The sequence below is a fragment of the Desmodus rotundus genome, chromosome 2, assembly GCF_022682495.2.
Source record: "Desmodus rotundus isolate HL8 chromosome 2, HLdesRot8A.1, whole genome shotgun sequence".
Taxonomy (NCBI): domain Eukaryota; kingdom Metazoa; phylum Chordata; class Mammalia; order Chiroptera; family Phyllostomidae; genus Desmodus; species Desmodus rotundus.
Genome location: NC_071388.1, coordinates 91,482,520 through 91,501,836, shown reverse-complemented (window position 1 = coordinate 91,501,836; position 19,317 = coordinate 91,482,520). Strand labels below are relative to the sequence as shown.

General features: G+C 38.5%; 1 protein-coding gene across 4 annotated transcripts in view; it reads right to left on the bottom strand.

Moving 5' to 3' along the window:
- GRAMD1C (GRAM domain containing 1C) overlaps positions 1 to 11,723 on the bottom strand; it is a 96,203-nt gene extending 84,480 nt beyond the window's left edge. For 2 of the 4 annotated variants that reach the window (XM_024578040.3, XM_053918365.1), the window contains exons 1-2: positions 11,682 to 11,723; positions 7,926 to 8,075 (exon numbers count right to left, since the gene is read on the bottom strand). In XM_024578040.3, coding sequence (XP_024433808.2) covers positions 7,926 to 8,075; positions 11,682 to 11,708 — 177 coding nt within the window. In that variant the 5' untranslated portion in view covers positions 11,709 to 11,723. Of the gene's footprint in view, positions 1 to 7,925; positions 8,076 to 11,595; positions 11,614 to 11,681 lie in introns of those variants that run through there. The other 2 variants (XM_053918364.1, XM_053918366.1) reach the window with 2 other exon arrangements.
- Between the last annotated feature and the right edge of the window lie 7,594 nt (positions 11,724 to 19,317).

Below are 19,317 nucleotides of genomic sequence, written 5' to 3'. Positions count from 1 at the left end.
ATCAAGTAACTCCATTTATGGTAATCTAAGTCTAAAGAAATAAACATTTGGACAGATTTTACTCAAAAATGCTCACTGCAATGTTTATGATGATAAAAATTTGGAAACTAAAAGTCTAGAAAAAAGAGACATTAAATAACTTTGAAAACATTAATATAATGGCACATAACATTGTCAATAAAAATCAAGATTATGAAAATTTTTTTGGTCTTAGAAAAAGCTCAATAGGTTAAACTCTAAAAAAAGGAAATATAAATGTATGTGAACACTGATTCCAAATATGCCAAAGGAAAAAATTAACACACATACATGGAAAAAACAAAAATTCTCAAAATAGTTTTCTCTCTTTGGTGGGAGCCCAAGTAACTTTACTTTTCTTCTTTATATATTTTTCCAATTTCCAAATTTTAAAAAATTCCTGAAATTTATAAAAACAAATCATCCAAAAAATTGAAATATAATTTTAAGCTTTACAGTTTCAAATCTTATAATTTATTAAAAATCATTCCATTCTACTTTTACACTAAAGACAATTTTTTTCTGATCTTAGGGAGGAAGCATTTAGTCCTTCCCCTAAATGATGCTTCCAGTACCCAGTTGCACTGACCGGAAGCCTAGGAATCATTCGTCCTTTTTTAAAAAAATATTCACCCAAGGATACATTTATAGATTCTAGAGAGACAGGAAGGAAGAGAAAGAGAGAAACATCTATGTGAGAGAGAAAAATCAATCAGCTGTCTCTGGTACGCGGCCGACCGGGGACCAGGGATGGAAGCCAAAACCTAGGTATGTGTCCTGGCAGGGGATTGAGCATGCAACCTTCTGGTACACGAGGACAAGGTCCAACCAACTGAGCCACCTGGCCAGGGCAGAATGATTATTCTTGATCTTTCTCTTTCCCTTGCTCACCATATCTGATCCCATCAGCAAGCTGTTTATTAAGCAAGTCAATCTCTTCCCCGCCTCAGGACTTTCCCTGGAACACCACTCCTCTTTCCCCTCTTTCACATAGTTTGTGTCCTTTCTTTGTCCCCCACCCCCAGCCCCCATATAGGGATCTCTCACATGGCACCTCCTCAGAGAACCCTTTCCTGACCATCCTAATTCAAGATGCTGCTCCTTCCCATGTGATTCTCTACATCTTTACATTCTCCTACTGACTTCAGTGGTTCTATCACTGCCCGACATAATACTACACATTTGTTTATTTGTATGCTACCCATCTACCATTCTGGACTGCAGGCTCCAGAACGGCAGAGACAACTGTCCTGTTCACTTAAACAGTCTGGTGCATGAAAGACACTCAAATGAATTAATAAGGCTACTCCTACCTTGAAAATGTTCCATTTACCTTTGCCACTTCTATTATAACAATGTCTCTGCTCTCATACTCTTTTAATTTATTCTTTGATTCACTGTACTTCGTGATTCTAAAGTCTTTCATCAAAAGTGGAAAATTTTCGTGCATATTGTCTTTGAATATTGCCTCCTGCTTATTCTCTACATTCACCTTCTGAAACTCCTATTAGATTCATAATAAACTTCTCTACTTTTCTACTTGTATCTTAAACCATTGTTTCAAATATTTTATCTTTATCTCTCTGTGATGCAATCTCAATAATTTCCTCATATATATATTTCAGTTTACTCATTTTCTCCTTAGCTGCTATTTCCCATGTCCACTGAATTTTTAATTATTTCAACAACCATATTATTCACTTCTAAAAGTTGTATCGGACTGTTTTCCAAATCTGCCTATTATTTTTGAGAATGTCTTATCCATTTATTATATTTTTAGTTCCTTCTATTAATTCTTTACTAATATCAAATGATTGTTTCATAGTCTTTATCTGATAGTTTTATCTGAAGTTTTGGAGGGTCTAATATGCTATTTAGTCAAGTCTCCAAACTTCATGAGAGATGAACTACAGTTATGTACTGTCAGGAAGACTTCCCTCCCCGCCCACCCAAGCCCAGGTTTAGACAGATAAGCTTTCAAGTCTTCAACCTGCATACATAGGTGGATTTCTTTCCTAGTCTACCTTTCACAGAGAGTATAACTCCTCAAGAGTCGTGGCTTTATAAACAGTTCTCAGTTCCAATTCACACACATCCAAGGCACCATTTCCTATCCCAATGTGGCCATTAAAGCTTTAGTTACTGAGGCTAATAAATTCCTCGGGGTGGCCTCAGCATGAAGCTTACGTTGCTTACAACTCTGGTAATCAGTTCCTTCTTCTTTTTTAGCCCTTAGATATTTCCCTTGCTATTTTGTGAGCCTAGACATGCATTTCAAGAAGATGTTTATAACATTTCATCCAGCAATTCCAAGGACTTTGTAACAGAAGAGCTTTCAAGTTAAATAGTCCTGTCTCCATATTTCTAAAAATGTTAGTTCCTGTTCCTTTCTAATTAAAAGTAATCAGAAAGTATTAAAAGATATCTCAGCTTCCAAACAGTATTTATCTATTATTGAAATTTTTAACTGGATAAAATGGTTTTTTAACCCAACAGACACTGGAATATGAGTTTATTCTTTTTTATCAGTTACCAAAGTGAAAATCAGAAATATCCTTTTTAGGTTGAATAAATCCAAGAAGTGTTGTAGAGGACAACATATGACTACAGAAAGCCTCTTCTCCAAAGTTGCCAAAGTATGTCACAAACACACTAATTAATCCTCTTGGGCTTTTTTAAAATTTAACAGTACAACACGAATTAATCCTCATGATGTATATCTCTCATCAGGTTTGTAGCAATGATTATCCCCCACTTATGAGTATGAAAGCTTACCTGTGAGTCACATGACTGTGATCATGTGACAAGTGAATGATAAAGTACAGAATCAAGGTTCTGATTTCTTGTACAATTAGAAAAAACTTGACTATGATCCAGAGAAATTCAAATCTAAATATTTTTATTAAAATATAAGTATAACATCACTAGCCATCAGAGAGATACAAATCAAAACCAGAATGAGACATCACCTCACACCTGTCAGAATGGCCATCATTAATAAATCAACAAACAAGTGCTGGCAAGGATGTGGGGAAAAGGGAACCTCAGTGCACTGTTGGTAGGAATGCAGACTGGTACAGCCACTGTAGAAAACAGCATGGAATATCCTCAAAAAATTAAAAATACTGCCCTGGCTGGTGAGGCTTAGTGGACTAAGTGCTGGCCTGAGAACTGAAAGTTCACCACCAGTTCTATTCCCAGACAGGACACATGCCTGGGTTGCAGGCCAGGTCCTCAGATGGGGCGGTGTGAGAGGCAACAGATTGAAGTTGTCTCTCGCACATCAATGTTTCTCTCCCTCTCTTTCTCCCTCCCTCTCATCTTTCTAAAAATAAATAAATAAATAAATCTTTTAAAAATATTCTGTTTAAAAAATTAAAAATAGAACTGCCTTTGACTCAGTGAATCCACTCCTGGGATTACACCCTAAGAATCCCAAAACGCCCATTCAAAACAACCTATGCACCCCATGTTCATAGCAGCACTATTTACAATAGTCAAGTGCTGGAAGCAGCCTAAGTGCCTATCCGTAAATGAGTGGATCAAAAAACTGTGGTACGTTTGTACAATGGAATACTATGCAGCAGAAAGAAAGAAGGAGCTCCTGTCTTTTGCCCCAGCACGGATGGACCTGGAGGCTATTATGCTAAGTAAGCCAGTCAGTGAAAGACAAATACTATATAATCTCACTTAAAAAACTAATCTAATGAACAAAATAAACTAACGAGCAAAATAGAACTAAAGACCTAAAAACATGGAACAGATAGACAGCAGGCAGAGGGGAGTAAGTAGAGAGGGGGATAATGGTGGAAAGAAGGTGAAGGGACTAGACAAAGAACATGTATGAATGACCCATGGACACGGACAACGGTGTGGGGATGGACTGTGGGAATACGGGGTGGGCTGGGTGGAGGAGGGCAAACAGGGAAAAATTGGAACAACTGTAATATAAAAATTACAAATAAAAAAATAAAAATTTAAGAAAAGCATTTGTATACTAGTTATTATATGAACATATATAGGTAATGTTTCAAAATATAGACTTGTTTTATTTTTACAATATTTCAGAACAAATATATTTTAAAAATGACAAATTTGAACTCCAACCTCTTAAAATTCTCCTACTCCATCTTCCTTTTTTCCTATTTCTCTTCCTAAATCAAAAGATTTGAGGGAGCTGAGATTTTGTATCTTCTTTACTCTCTCTATATATTTGTGAAGATTTTCAAATACACAAATATTCAAAGAAAAACACGCCCTAAACAAATTTAATTTTAGTTACAGAACCAGAAAACGTTATAAATCCCTCAATTTTTAAAATATGATTATCAACTAAATCAGCTATTAAGGAGAAAAATATAAACAAATGACACATATTTCTAAGGGAAACATTATTAATGAACCAAGTTATAAATGAACACTTAATTATGAAGTACCTGATCTAGAGTACTTTACTTTTATGAAATATTCAGGACAGTATGTCATCTTCTAAACATACACAACAGCAAATCTCAGAGGCTTCCTCTCCTCCCGATACTCGCCAGCTCTACATCACCAAGAGACGTTAAATGAAACGCATGCATCTGCTGCAGATCTCTGTACCGTTTTCCCCTGAGACCTTAATCCACCAGGAATATACCATTATTTTAAATAGGAAAACAAAAGCCTCTTGTCTAAAGTTTTTTTCTTTTGCTATGTATTTTTACTAACAGTTAAAAACCAAAGTATAAATATTTATTTGCCATTAACTTTATTTTAAACTTCATTTCTTCATTTCACATAATTTTTATTGTGACATTAGCATTTAAAAGTTAATAATGAAACTCTTTCCCCACATACTAGGATTAAATATTTTCATTTTTAAATAAAAAATAAAACAAATGTAACACTTTATATCTCTATCTTAACATTACAGGATTGAAATAGAAAATCTGCAGCTATTGATCTTACTATCAATTGCTATGGAGATTTAATCATATTCCTTTAAATTAAAGCCCCCCTGTCAGAAAGACACTAGCCAATCTGTCAAGCAGCACAAGATTAAATGGATAGGGTCTAAAAGAAATCAACCTCAGTAACAACAACAACAAAACTTTCATAAACTTTGGTTCACTGTCTTGTATCCTTTTAAGTTTTCACAATTATGGGGGATTCATCAAAATGTATTTTCCAGTATTACAAATAGTAGGTCCTCTTATCCATCACTTTTCAACTTTTTTTTACTCTGGGATGGTCTTAAGGAAAGTTGTTCCCCGGGTAACATACTTCTGTTGAGTATGCCCAGGGTGTTTTATGACTGACAGCCCCTAGAACTGTAAGTTATAAGCACTTGCTAGCCATAACTCCCTTTTTCTCCTCTTGATTCAAGACATGCCAAACTTGCAACACTGTGGCCCAAACTCTAATTTTATAAGTGAATCACCTGAGGCCAGACAGGTTAAACAGCATATTCAAGAGAGGCACAAGGTGAAATCACCAGAGACAGAGCATATACTCTACCCCAGATGTTTTCTTCCCAATCTCCAATTTGTCCAACTATATTATACTGTCCTCTAAATTCACTGCTATGGAAAAACTGAGTTAGCCAGCCCAGAATATGAGTTATTCTACATTAGTGAATTTTTCAGGTCCCTAGAGCTTAACTCTATAAATATCAGAACCTTAAAAAGTTACTAATCCTTTTTGGTAGAAACCTTCCAAAAGTGAAAAGGCACAAATGCAGATTCTTTGAATGTTCCAGTGAAATGACTCTGATATTCTTTTAATTTTTGCTTAAGGACCAGGTCATGTGCCTCATGAATATTTTCCCTTTAATGCTACTGGTCTTCTTTGTGTTCATTTTGGATCCCTCAGCGAACTCCACCATTTTACTGTCCTCATTCAATTCCTACTTTACTGCCGGGAGAACATGAAAATAGTGACATTATAGAACCACTGGTAGAAGTAGATGAATTTAAAATGCCAGAGAAGAGAGAGAAATAAAAAAATAAAATGGCAGAGAAAAAAGGGCATTATTTTCCAGACTTCTTAATCATCATTTCTACCAGTTACAGTACTATGACATCAGAGCCACCCAATCTGCACAGACCTTTGGCCTCCATATTAAGAGTCAAAGGTTACATCTTTTTTGAGCTTCTGCTGCCATTTCTTGCTTCTGTCCGTGTGCTTTCAGCACGTAATCAATCCCCTTATCCTCAACAGTCTATTCAACTAAATAGTGGGAAACAACTTATTTCTTAGGCTTATAAAAAATATGTCAAAAATATGACTTGAGGAATTCTCCCTTTACAATATACGTGTATGCCAGCATGAACTTTGATTTAGATATTCAGGTTCTTTTTTATTGCTGTTTGCCTCTGAGTTCTGATAGTTCCAATTTCTGGGTAAGTGACCTCTGGAAAAGTCAGTAAAACTTCTTAGAAGTTGTATTTGTCTTTAAGTCTATTTCATATGAATCCCTATAAAAATTCCTCAAGATAAAGTGCTTACAATCAGCATAGGGACCTAAAACTGAGCCTTCAACACTCTAAACCAATGCTTCTCAAACTTGAATGTACATACAAATCCCTTGGAAATGTTGTGAAAATGAACATTCTGACCCAGTAGGTCTGAGGTTGGGCCCAGGATTCTGCATTTTTAATCAATTGACATGTGATACCAGTATTCTAGCTCCACATTACACTTTGAGTTACAGAGCTACAGAACACATACCTTTTTTCCCTCCCTCCTTCTGTTTCTAAATCCTAACTCCCCTGCTTTTTCCTTCTCTTGCTTTACCCTTTTTCTTGCACCAAGTCTGCCAAGAGTAACCACAGTAACTCTTCAGGCCTGTACACAACCCTTGGAAATATAAAGGTTCCCAAACTGTAACATCAGCTATAAAACTCAGAGTGCAGAAAGGTCAAAACACTCTAACAGTCATAAACTTTCTCTGAATGTGACCAAAAATAATATAATCAATATAGATGATATAATTTTTAACGTGCCATTACTTTGATATACTTCTTAGTAATAAAATATTTTCCTTCTTAATAGAAAGTAAAAACCTGTTACTCATCTGAAGATTCAATAACATTCAATAACTGAGCTGCTACTTATAAACAGAATGAAGGTACTTGTATTAATCCTTAAAATTATTAGAAATTCTACTACCAAGTGTACCTAATCCTCAAGAGATCAGTGTTCTAATGAATTAATATTGGAACATATATGCCTTATAATCTTATATAAATTTCATTTATAGGTGCATTATTCTATCAAGTGGCCCATAAATCTCATAGGAACTGTTGGATTTAGAATGAGCCCTTTAATATAATACATGCTAGCATTCATATGAAAAAAGAAACGTTCTTACTAAAAGACTTTATGCACCTAGTCAATAAGCAGTAGTCTCATTTTACAGTGGGGAAACCTGAAGCATATCCAGGTTACACAACCTAGTGAGCACAGTGCAAACATAATATGAAACACCTAACTTTAAAACTTATCTTACAATCATTACACACTACAGGTCAAAAATAGTTAAACTTCCTTTTAGATGAAGGAACTAATTCTTTAAATCAAAATTATGTAAAACAGCTGGCTTCTCAGTAACATTTAGAAATACAGTTTCTGTATAACATTAGTTTCTTGCCAATACAATGAACAGTGTAAGCGGAATCCAATTCTGAGGTGTAGTTTTCACCCAGGGAAATTGAAGCAGATAATTCCACTCCATTAAACCAGACAACAGTGCATTCTAGTGGCCAAAGGAGGGCATAATCAGAAATGACTTAGGGACTCTGGACTAAAACAAATAATTAAAATCTAGAAGCTAATAAAAAATATTATAAATAATGTATGAATTGCTGTAGACTTATAAAAATTTGCAATTAAGATTAAAATGAAGATATAAGAAAAAACATTACCCAAAAGCTCCAGTCACCACTCCAGTTATGTAAATGTGGCCCCTGTTTTTTAGCTGACACTATATTATTCTCATCCACAACTGGACTAGAATTTTCCTCTAATTCTTCCTGTGACTCGATGGCAAAGCTTGAATCTTCTTCATTTATTACCTGGAAACAAGTATCAATCAATTTAAATTACTTATTGAGAAATGCCCATTTTAAAAAGAGTTAATGTTCAAAATATGTAAATTAATTTGGAAAGGACAATATTTAAGCTCTTAGAAAACAATAATTAATATGTTTTTGCTTCCATAGTTCATACAGTTACACATACAACAAGTATTTTCCAACTACTACTATTTGTTGGGTAGTTTATTTGGCACTAGGGATTCCAAAGTGAATAAAACAAAGTCCTTACTCTCCAGTAGTTCAGTCAGCTAGAGGAATAATTAAACAAAAAAAAAAAGAAGAAGGGAGTCACAAATGGTTCAACCTCTTTGGAGAATAATGTTCAATGCCTAGTAGAGTCTTAGATGGGTATATATACTACAACACAGCAATTTAATGGGTACATGGAGTCAGCAATGTTTTTAACACTAAAAAACTGCAAATAACCTTACTGTCCATTGGTAAGGAAGCTGATACATTAATTCTGGTTTATTAAAACAACAAAGTTAAAATAAATGAATCAGATGTCTCAACCAGGCACTGGCTCCCAATCTATAGAGTGCTCAGGGGAACAGTTATACCCTATGCAAGATACGGGCCCATCAGGTGGTCACTCGTGAAAGAGCAGTTATGGGGTCAAAAAAAAAAAGAAGAGAGGAGGGGAGGTGTAGAGGTGGAGGGGAAGCAGACAAGACAAGAGCACATAGCTCTGCTGCTGCTTCTACTGCTGCTGTTGCTGCCACCTATTCGGTTTAACAAAAATCCTGATCATCAGGGTTACAGGGAAAAAGCTCCCAAGGCACCTGTGTGGCACAGCAAAGGGTTAATTCAAACTCAACTTAATCTTGGGGCTCTTAAACTCTACAGAGTAACCATCGGCATGGGAAGCAACTACCCCATAATGTCCGTAAGTTGTCCACAGGCTTCTGATGTGAGAAACTATCTCCTCAGCTCCATACTACATGCCATTAGAGCAGCAAGTACTGCCAGCATACTGGACTCTGTGGGAAATAAAGCCTGTGACCGTCCATCGCCAGGGGCTAGTTTGCCTTCTGTCCTGAAAGCAACCGCCTACGCCTACAGGAAGACATGGCCTTCCTTGTCCTCATTCCCTTATTATTTTTTTTTAAGATTTTATGTATTTATTTTCAGAGAAAGGGAGAGAGAAAGAGAGGGACAGAAACATCAATGTGTGGTTGCCTCTCACGCACCCCCTACTGGGGACCTGGCCCACAACCCAGGCATGTGCCCTGACTGGGAATCAAACCAGCAACCCTTTGGTTCACAGGCCATTGCTCAATTCCCTGGTGTGGTGAGACACACCAGCCAGGGTCTTCACTCCCTTATCAGATGTCATGGTATTAGAAGAGGTCAGCTCTTATCTAAACCCCTTGATTACCTGAGGAGCAACTTGAGTTCAACTGAGTAAACAACAATAGCAGTTTGTACTCTTCAAACTCCAGTTTGAAGTTTAATGGACAAACTTGCTGTTGAACAGACAGCATCACCGCCATGGCACATGAGACTCACTGGAGACCTACTGCTTTTTATCCCTTAACCAGGATGTCCCTGATGAAGGAAAGAACCCAAGAGTCAACACAACTGGCTGAACTTCCCACAGTCATCTTAACAGTGAATGCTCTGGTCAACAGCTGGACATCTGCACATTTTTACAGACTCATGGGCCATTGCCTAAGAGTTGTGCCCTCTGGGGTAAAGAACTCTGGTGCTTCTCAGATACTCAAAATATAAACCCAAGTCACACATTTCTCTACATATATTAAAGCCACAACAAAAGCTGTTGCCAATACACTCCTTATCCCCATCAGAATTCCAAACATTACTCATTGTGACCAAGGCACTCATTTTATTTCTCAAAATCATCCCTGGGATCTTGAACAAGGCATTCAAAGGAACTATCATCATCTTTACTAGCTTCAGGCTGCAGGCCTCACAGAGAGCCATGATGGCTTACATAATAAGCAAGTTCAAATTCAACTAAATGAAAAATGGCCCACTTCTGTCATCAAACATCAGGGGTGAATTATAATGAGTCTCATTCAGTTTTTGTTTATGTTTGGCTGCTGACAGCTTTTAAGCCTCATCTCTCCTTCTTCCTCTTCTGTCCCTCAAATGGACATATTGGTAAGAAAGCCTGGGTGTTCTTCCCTTTGGTGTGGGTAGGAGAGTCAAACCCAGCAAGCCCTCTCCCCTCTCCGGAACCCTCACACTGACCCCACCTCCTAACCACAATGAAAACCTGGGGCCAGCCTCCTTTCCTTGCCCTTTCAAGTCATTTCAGATCTGCCTGAGACTGCCCCGTTCTTCCCTTTTCATTACGTGAGTACTTAAGTAATAAATATATGAGTAATAAATCTCTTCCTACCTTTGTGGTGTGTGTGTGTGGCATCATCACTTTCTATACCCAAATCAAATTTTGGGTGGGGATCCATTCTGGCTTTGTAGTACAGTGGCCACCCCAGAATCCTATCTCTCTAACTTATTTAGCTGTGTGGTCATTGGCTGTCACACAATCTCTCTAAATCTCTTTTCTCCGCTCTACAGCAGGGGTAATGATTCTGTCAGTCTAGACAATAAGCTCATGGAGAGCATGTCATGTCTGTGTTGCTCACCATCTTACCCCAAACACCCAGTGCCACAGACATACCCGGGTGCGTGAAAGTAGGTTTACAGTTGTGTGTACAGTTTATTCTTATGTATGTATTTATTATTGTATTATTTATTTGTATCATTTGTCTTATTGTTGTTATCATTTCATATCTTTACTTATGATTTATCTTTTAGGTAATGATGCTAGTAATTTAACTTACTTTGCCCACCCTTGTGGTTGATGAGTAACTGATTAGGTTCGTGAATATCTATCTTTCCTATTTCATAGTAATGTGTTGAGAATCGATTGAAATAGTACATTCATCATTTGTTCATTCAACAACTATTTGAGTGCTTCCACCGTTTTGCAAACTGTAAAATGTTACTCAAAACGTATTGCATTGGTTGCAATTCTCTAAAAGTAAAATATATACACAAAACCAATGTCAAAGTAATGAAGATAGTGTTCAGAAATACATGTACTCCTGCAACAAAAGTAGGCTTTCACTCTGAAGACTAATCAACAAGTTCTTCCGTTTACCAAAGAAGGTACTAAACAAAACTAGTTGAAACCAAAGACGTGGTCGACAGCACCGTGATTTAAACTCTCCAGTCTGAGCCCTTTCATCAAGAGCTGATAGTTAAGGGAAGTGGGTGAGACAGGACCCACCGACGTGCCATCGGTCAGAACCACGGCCACGGAGCCTGAGGCAGTGGGATCGGAGGCTGCGACTTCTGGAATAGGACGGTTCGGGACCGCGTTCCCGCGCTCCACGCCCCCAGAGAGGCAGACCTTCCCGCCGCGCCGAGGGCACAGGCTCGCGGGAAGCACAGGAAGCCGTTTCCTCGGTAACAACTTTCCACAATACTCCAAAAAGCACCAAGAAAAGGAAAGGGAGAAATGAATTACCATAACGTGAGAGGGCTCAAACAACCGTCGCGAAGAACACTGCTAAACCACCGTTTGGGAGCCGGACCCAGCGAGGCGCCACTTACCTGGCGGACAGTCAGAGGGCCATCCATCGCGGCTCCCTCCGCCGCCCGCCGCGGTACCGCGCACGCGCGCCCCTGAGGGGAGGGGGCGACCAACCCCGCGCCCCGCGCCCACCCCCGGCGCGCCTCGTCCGCCCGTCCGCCCGCCTCCGAGGGCCACCTGGGGTCCTGCCCGTGGGCCTCGCGCCCTCTGGCGGCAGCTGAGGGCCCCGACCTTTGGCTGGCTCCTGATGTACTGTTGATTTGTTAACCTGGAAGTCAGTCTTTACTAGGGATCTGGATGAGCCTGTCCTTCCTCACCTACCTACCAACCTCCAGTTCCTGCACCTACCGTGAAATGGCTTCCAGGCACGAGTCACTCCTCACAAAGCCCCTCCCCAGCTGCAATGCATACCCTGCTCCAACGTGCGCAAAAGTGACTTGCACCACAGTCTTGTTCCTTTAATCCCTTCCTTAAAGTTACTGACAAAACGCAGTGCAAATGTTGATTCCCTGAAATGCAGCTATAAAAGACATTCTATCGGGAGAAAAGGCATACAACTGTAATTGAATAACAATAAAATTTTTTTTAAAAAGACATTCCAGAAAAATTGGGGAAGATTCAATATGAAATGTATATTAGAGTTGTTTTTATGGAATAATTAATGACCTACGGATAAATTTATAGATATTCATTTACGGATAATTAATACTTTGCGGTTATGTTGGAGTGTATATTTATTATTAGAAAATTTGTGTTCAAGTATTTAGGAGTGAGGTGTTATGAAGTCTGCAACTTGATTGCAAATATTTCAACAAAAATAGATGCGATAGACTGAATGCACCACGCACCACCTCCGCCTCCCGGAAATTCGTGTTTTGACGCGTAATCCCCGATCTCTATGTGAGGACAATGAGAAGACTGCATTCTGTGAATAGCACGTGGCTCTCACCAGACACCAAATCTGCTGGTGTCTTGATCTCAGACTTCCAGACTCCAGAATCCTGAAAAATAAATCTTTGTTGTTTAAGCCTCCCGGTCTGTGGTATATTTCATATACCAGCCTGAATAGACTAAAACTAGATAGATAGATAGATAGATAGATAGATAGATAGATAGATAGATAGATAGATGATAGATAGATAGGAAGAATACCACTGTTCAATGATTTTTTTTCTATTTTGGTATGTTTGAAAATAATAATAATGTAATGATGGGAAGAGAGAAAGAGTCATATCCAGTTCCACAAAAAGTCGGATATGGAGTGTATTTTTAAAATATATATTACATGCTAAATGACAAATCACCTAATAAGATATTCAAGAAAGGATAAGTTCTTGTCCTTGTCCTATAAAACTTAGTTAGCATAAGCTGTGTTTTCCTTCACTGTTGTGTACAAGAACAGGCTGAAGAAAAAAATGACTGCCTATTTTTTGAACTAGAAACCATACCAAGAATTCTATTGTACTTTGAATTGAAAGAGTTTAATAGTGCCAGTATCTTTTTAATGATTCAAGATGAATGTGGTCATTATGTAAAGTATTTTTAAAGTATTTCAAAAAACTTTTTTAATTTAAAACAAATTCAAACTTACAGAAAAGTTGCAAATATGTTACAATCTTTTCCCTAAACCGTTTGAGAGCAAACTATCAGCATTGTCCCCTCTAAATCTGAATACCTTAGTGAATATTTCCTACATACAAGGACATTTTCCTAATATGTAAATAAATAATAATATATAAAAATTATGATTAAATTGGGAAATTAACATTATATTGCTACCTTTGAATTCCCACATCCCATTAAAGTCCCACCACTCATCCCAATAATGTCCTTTATAGCAAAAAATCTAGCCCCAAATCACGTTAGAATTAGTTGCCATATCTTCTTCAGTGTGCAATATTAAATGCTCCTCCAGGGCAGACTCGCTCCTCATCCATCCCACCTTAACACCCCTTCCCCAACCATCACAGTCCCTGCGGTCTACACCCTCCTCACTCTGCACAGGTGCTAACACACCTCTGAATGCCACCCCTACTAAATAGTTTAAATTATTAGTAAAGGCTGAAAAGATGAAAATAATCTGATAAAGGAATATCCTGAGATAGGGCTGAGCAAATCACTATTCTGGTTTTAGATTCAATTTACAATGAATGACAACATTTTTAATAATCTAATTTTTAAGAAAGAGAAATAGATAATAGAATTGAATATTGGAAAAAGTAAATACGGTTTATGTTAAAAGCAATAGAAGACATCACAAAACAAAAATTAATGATTTCTACTAAAATGACATTTCCAAAGGTAAAAAATAATACATTTTTATATATACTTATTGATTATGCTATTACAGTTGTCCCATTTCCCACCTTTCACTCCACTCCATCCTGCCCACCCCCTCCCTCTCACATTCCCCCCCATAGTTCATGTCCATGGGTCATACTTATAAGTTCTTTAGCTTCTACATTTCCTATACTATTCTTAACCTACCCCTGTCTATTTTCCACCTATCATTTATGCTACTTATTCTCTGTACCTTTCCCCCCTCTCTCCCCCTCCCACTCCCCTATTGATAACCCTCCATGTGATCTCCATTCCTGTGGTTCTGTTCCTGTTCTATTTGTTGGCTTAGTTTGCTTTTGTTTTTGTTTTAGGTGTGGTTGTTAATAACTGTGAGTTGGCTGTCAATTTTACTGTTCATATTTTTTATCTTCTTTTTCTTAGGTAACTCCCTTTAACATTTCACATAATAAGGGCTTGGTGATGATGAACTCCTTTAACTTGACCTTATCTAAGAAGCACTTTATCTTCCCTTTCATTCTAAATGATAGTTTTGCTGGATACAGTAATCTTGGATGCAGGTCCTTGCCTTTCATGACTTGGAATACTTCTTGCCAGCCCCTTCTTGCTTGTAAGGTCTCTTTTGAGAAATCAGCTAACAATCTTACCAGAAATCCTTTGTAGGTAACTGTGTCCTTATCTCTTGCTGCTTCTAAGATTCTCTCCTTCTCTTTAATCTTGGGTAATGTAATTATGATGTGCCTTGGTGTGTTCCTCCTTGGGTCCAGCTTCTTTGGGACTCTCTGAGCTTCCTGGACTTCCTGGAAGTCTATTTCCTTTGCCAGATCAGGGGAATTCTCCTTCATTATTTGTTCAAATAAGTTTTCAATTTTTTATTCTTCCTCTTCTCCTTCTGGCACCCCTATAATTCAGATGTTGGAACATTTAAAGATGACCTGGAGGTTCCTAAGCCTCTCCTCATTTTTCTGAATTCTTGTTGCTTCATTGTTTTCTGGTTGGACGTTTCTTTTTTCCTTCTTGTCCACACCATTGATTTGAATCCCAGTTTCCTTCGCATCACTATTGGTTCCCTGTACATTTTCCTTTGTTTCTCTTAGCATAGCCTTCATGTTTTCATCTAATTTGCGACCAAATTCACCCAATTCTGTGAGCATCCCGATTACCACTTTTTTGAACCATGCATCTGATAGGTTGGCTATCTCTTCGTTGCTTAGTTGTATTTTTTGTGGAGCTTTGATCAGTTCTTTCATTTGGGCCATTTTTTTGTCTTGGTGCGCCTGTTATGTAAAGGGGTGGAGCCTTAGGTGTTCACCAGGGCGGGGTAACGCTGGTTGCTGCGCTGTGACGCTGTACGTGGGGGAGGGGCCGAGAGGGAGCAATGGTGTTTGCTCTGCTCTCTGCCAGATTTCAGTCACTCCCTCCACTACCCACAATCAAACTGGGCCCCTCTGGTGCTGATTCCCGAGTGGGTGGGCTTGTGCACGCTCTAGGCCCCTGTGGGTCTTTCCAACGACCTCTCCTGTGAGGCTGGGGTTTCTCCTGCTGCCACCTCAACCCCCACGGGTATTTTCAATCAGAGGTTTGAGGCTTTATTTCCCTGAGCTGAAGTCCTGGGTTGCGCAGTCTGTTTCGCCCCCCCACCGTTCCTCCCGGTTTATCTATGCACGAATGTGGGGCCACAGGGTCTGCTAGCAGTCGCGCTGACTGCTCTGTTCATTCCACAATTTGCCACCTCTCTGGGTCTGGCCACGTTGCGCGAGTCCCGTCCACCCCAGCTGCCCGTCTCTGCCCTGTTTCTTCTTTATCTCCTTGGTTGTCAGACTTCCACGCAGTTCGATTTTCTGTCAGTTCTGGTTGTTTTTTGTTTTTAAATTGTTGTTGTCCTTCTTTTGGTTGTGCAAGGAGGCGCAGTGTGTCTACCTACGCCTCCATCTTGGCCGGAACTCAAAAATAATACATTTTATAAAGACAAAGACATGGTATCTTTAAGTACATAGAAATTTATTAAACAATTTAAGACACAAAATAACACAGATGGATCTCAAGAACATAATGTTGAGTAAAAAGAAGTGAGTCACTAAAAATACAGTAAAATTCATTTTATAAAATTTCAAAACATATAAAACCAAACATTATACTGCAAATACAGTTAAAAATACAAATATAATAAAAGTCTAAGAAGCAAAAAGTGAAGCACAAATTTCCCTTTAAGAGAGAAAGGTGTTAGAATAAGGAAAGTGTATAGGCAACTTCAAACCAGACAGTGGATATAAAGTTGTTTGTTATATAGCCATTCTGGAAACCTTATATGTGTTTTATATTTATTCTATTATGTAATTACTCTATCTACTCAATATTCAATAAAAGTAACTATTAAGATAAGACCCTTCATAGATAAAATGAACAAAGGACATAGTAAATAATCTTGTTCGTTAGAACAAATGCAGTAAAAATTGTCTGGGCTCAAGTTTTGACTCTGCTACATATTAGCAACTCACCTAATGCCTTTTCGCCTGTGTCCTCATTTGTTATATAGAAATAGCAACAGTACAGTATTAGACTGCTAGGTCTGCCATAACAAAATACTACAGACTGGGTGTCTTAATAGAAATTTATTTTCTCAGAGTTCTAGAGGCTAGATGTCCAAGGCCAATTCGACTTCTGGTAAGGATTCTCTTCCTGGAGGGCAGGGGGGCTTTCTTACCATGTCCCTACATGGTATGCTCTTTGATGCCTCTTCTTATAAAAACACTAATCCTATTGATGAGAACCCAATCTTATGACCTCATTTAAGTCTAAATACTTACTGACTTTACATTGAGCCCCACAGGGATGAGGGTTTTAACATATTAATTTAGACAGGATACAAACATTCAGTCCATAAGTACTAAGTAATAATGGGCTCAAATGTGATGTTTTATATAAAATAGCACAGCCTCTAGTACAGAGCAAATTTTCAGTTACCATTTTGCTCTTTTTAGTATATGGTAACAACAACAACAAAAAATGCATAGCCCTGGCTGGTGTGGCTGCAAACCAAAAGGTCACCGGTTCCATTCCCAGTCAGGGCTCATGCCTGGGTTGTGGGCCAAGTCCCAGTTGGGGGGGTGTGAGAGGCAACCAATGGACGTTTCTATGGCACGTTGATGTTTCTCTCCTTTTTCTGCTTCTCTTCCCCTATCTCTAAAAAATAAATAAATAAATAAAATCTAAAGAAATGATCAATCATTTTTATATCTCAGTTGTATGATAGTATAAATTGGTACTTAATATGTCCTTTCCTGGGAATCTATACTACTAAAGAAACAATCCTTTATTCACCAAAACATTCTCTGTATCCTTTCTTATATTTGTGAAATATTAGGAAATATTTTTTAAAAATATGGAAATGGTATTAATGAAATTACAGTATAAAGCCATGATATGTTTCAGACTTACTATCTGTAAGACACTATTTTAATTTTGGCAGAATCAAAAATTAAATTTCCTAAACTTAAAATATAAGAATGAAGATAGGCGTCTACATAAAATATTAGACTGAGATTTTTATAGGGCTAAGCTTGACTGCATGCTAATTTATTTCTGTTAAATCAGGCACAAAACTGGTACTATATTAATAAGCTACAACACATTTTTACTTCGGGTCTCTATGTACCACTGTATTAAAATAAAAAGACTGAGAACAGTTTGTAATCATTAATTCAAAGTTATACATTGAGTCCCTTGTATAGGCTATACAATCTTCTGGGAGCTGGATAAGCATAAATAAATAATAGGTTAAAATAGATAAAAATCCCAATCCATATAGAGCTTATATTCTGAAGTAGGGAGACAGGTGACAGGTAAAATTATATCTGTGTGAGATGGTGATAACAGCTGTGAAAACAGATAAAATAGGGAAGGGACAGAAAGATTCTGAATAAGGAGGTCATGGCCCTGACTGGTCTGGCTCAGTTGGTTGGGTGACATCCCGCAAAGATCGGTGGTTTGATTCCCAGTCAGGGCACATGCCTGGGTTGTGGGTTCGATCCCAAGACAGTACTCGTTCAAGAGGCAACCAATCAATGTTTCTCTCTCACATCAGTGTTTCTCTCCCTCTCTTTCTTCCTCCCTTCCCTTCTCTCTAGAAATAAATAAATAAATATGTAAAAATTTGTAAAAAAAAAAAAAAGAAAGCACAAAAGTGATAACTATTTTAAAAAAATAAAGAGGTCATGGAGAGCTTCAATAGGAAGACAATGTTTGAATAAAGGCATGAGGGAAGAAGGGAATATGCCCCATAGATATCTGGGATAAGGGGTTGGAGACAGAGGGATGAGTGAGTTCAAAGGTCTCTAGGATGGGAGGGTGGCTGGTCTGTTCGAAGAGCAACAAGGGAGGCCAGTATGGACATAGACAAGTAAGCAAGGGGAATAGTACTGTAAATCAGATCGGCCAGGCAAGGTGGATGGGAGAGCCTTCTAGATATTGTAAAGACTGGTTTTTCCTCTGTATGAGGTGGAAACCAGTGGAGGTTTCTGAGAATAAGAGTGGCATGACTTACATTGTCAGAGAACCACTCTGGTTACTGTGTCCCCCTGACTGGTTTCCTTGCTTCCATCCTTTCCCCTTATAAACAGTAAAGGGGAGTCTGACCTGACACCCAAATAAGAAAGGCCCCTGCCTTGAGCTGTTTTTGAGGGCTCCACTCTGGGCCTCCCCTGACCACAATCTCCCTTTCTGGATCACACTCCAAGTAGCCAGAATCCTGGAGTTCCTTGCCCTCACTGCCCAAGTCCTCTTCCAGGAACTTCAAAGTCCTCCCCTATTGATTTGCTCTTCCAAGAATGGATCACATCACTGGCGTGCATACCCTCAGGCTGTGGAGTTACCAACAGGTGGCTGTTTGTAGTGGATGTGGATGGAGCATGGACATGTAGACTTCAGTGTCCATCTGCATGGAAACAGTGCTCCTTGCAGTGGGGAATGGAGCCAGAGCTGGGAACAGAAGAAGAGCGGGCTACAGGCTGGTGGCCAGGAAACTTATCTCCACACTGCTTACTTCCTGGCATAGAACTCTGAGGAGCCCAAGAATTCTAAATTTGCACTGGTCTCTCAGGTCTTTGTACATGTATATTTGTCAAGACAGGAAAGTAGAAGATATTTAAGTTTTTATTTATAATTTTTTAAAATGTTTGCAATATGGGCATCCATTTTCTTGGCCCAAGCTCCACAAATGCTAGAAGCGAGGATTATAAAGGGGTGATAATAGAAACAAAGAGACAAATTTGAAGGTTACTGCAATGACTCAGATGAGATGATGATTTGAACCAGCATGGTAATGATAGCAGTGGTGAGAAATGGTCAGATTCTGCATAT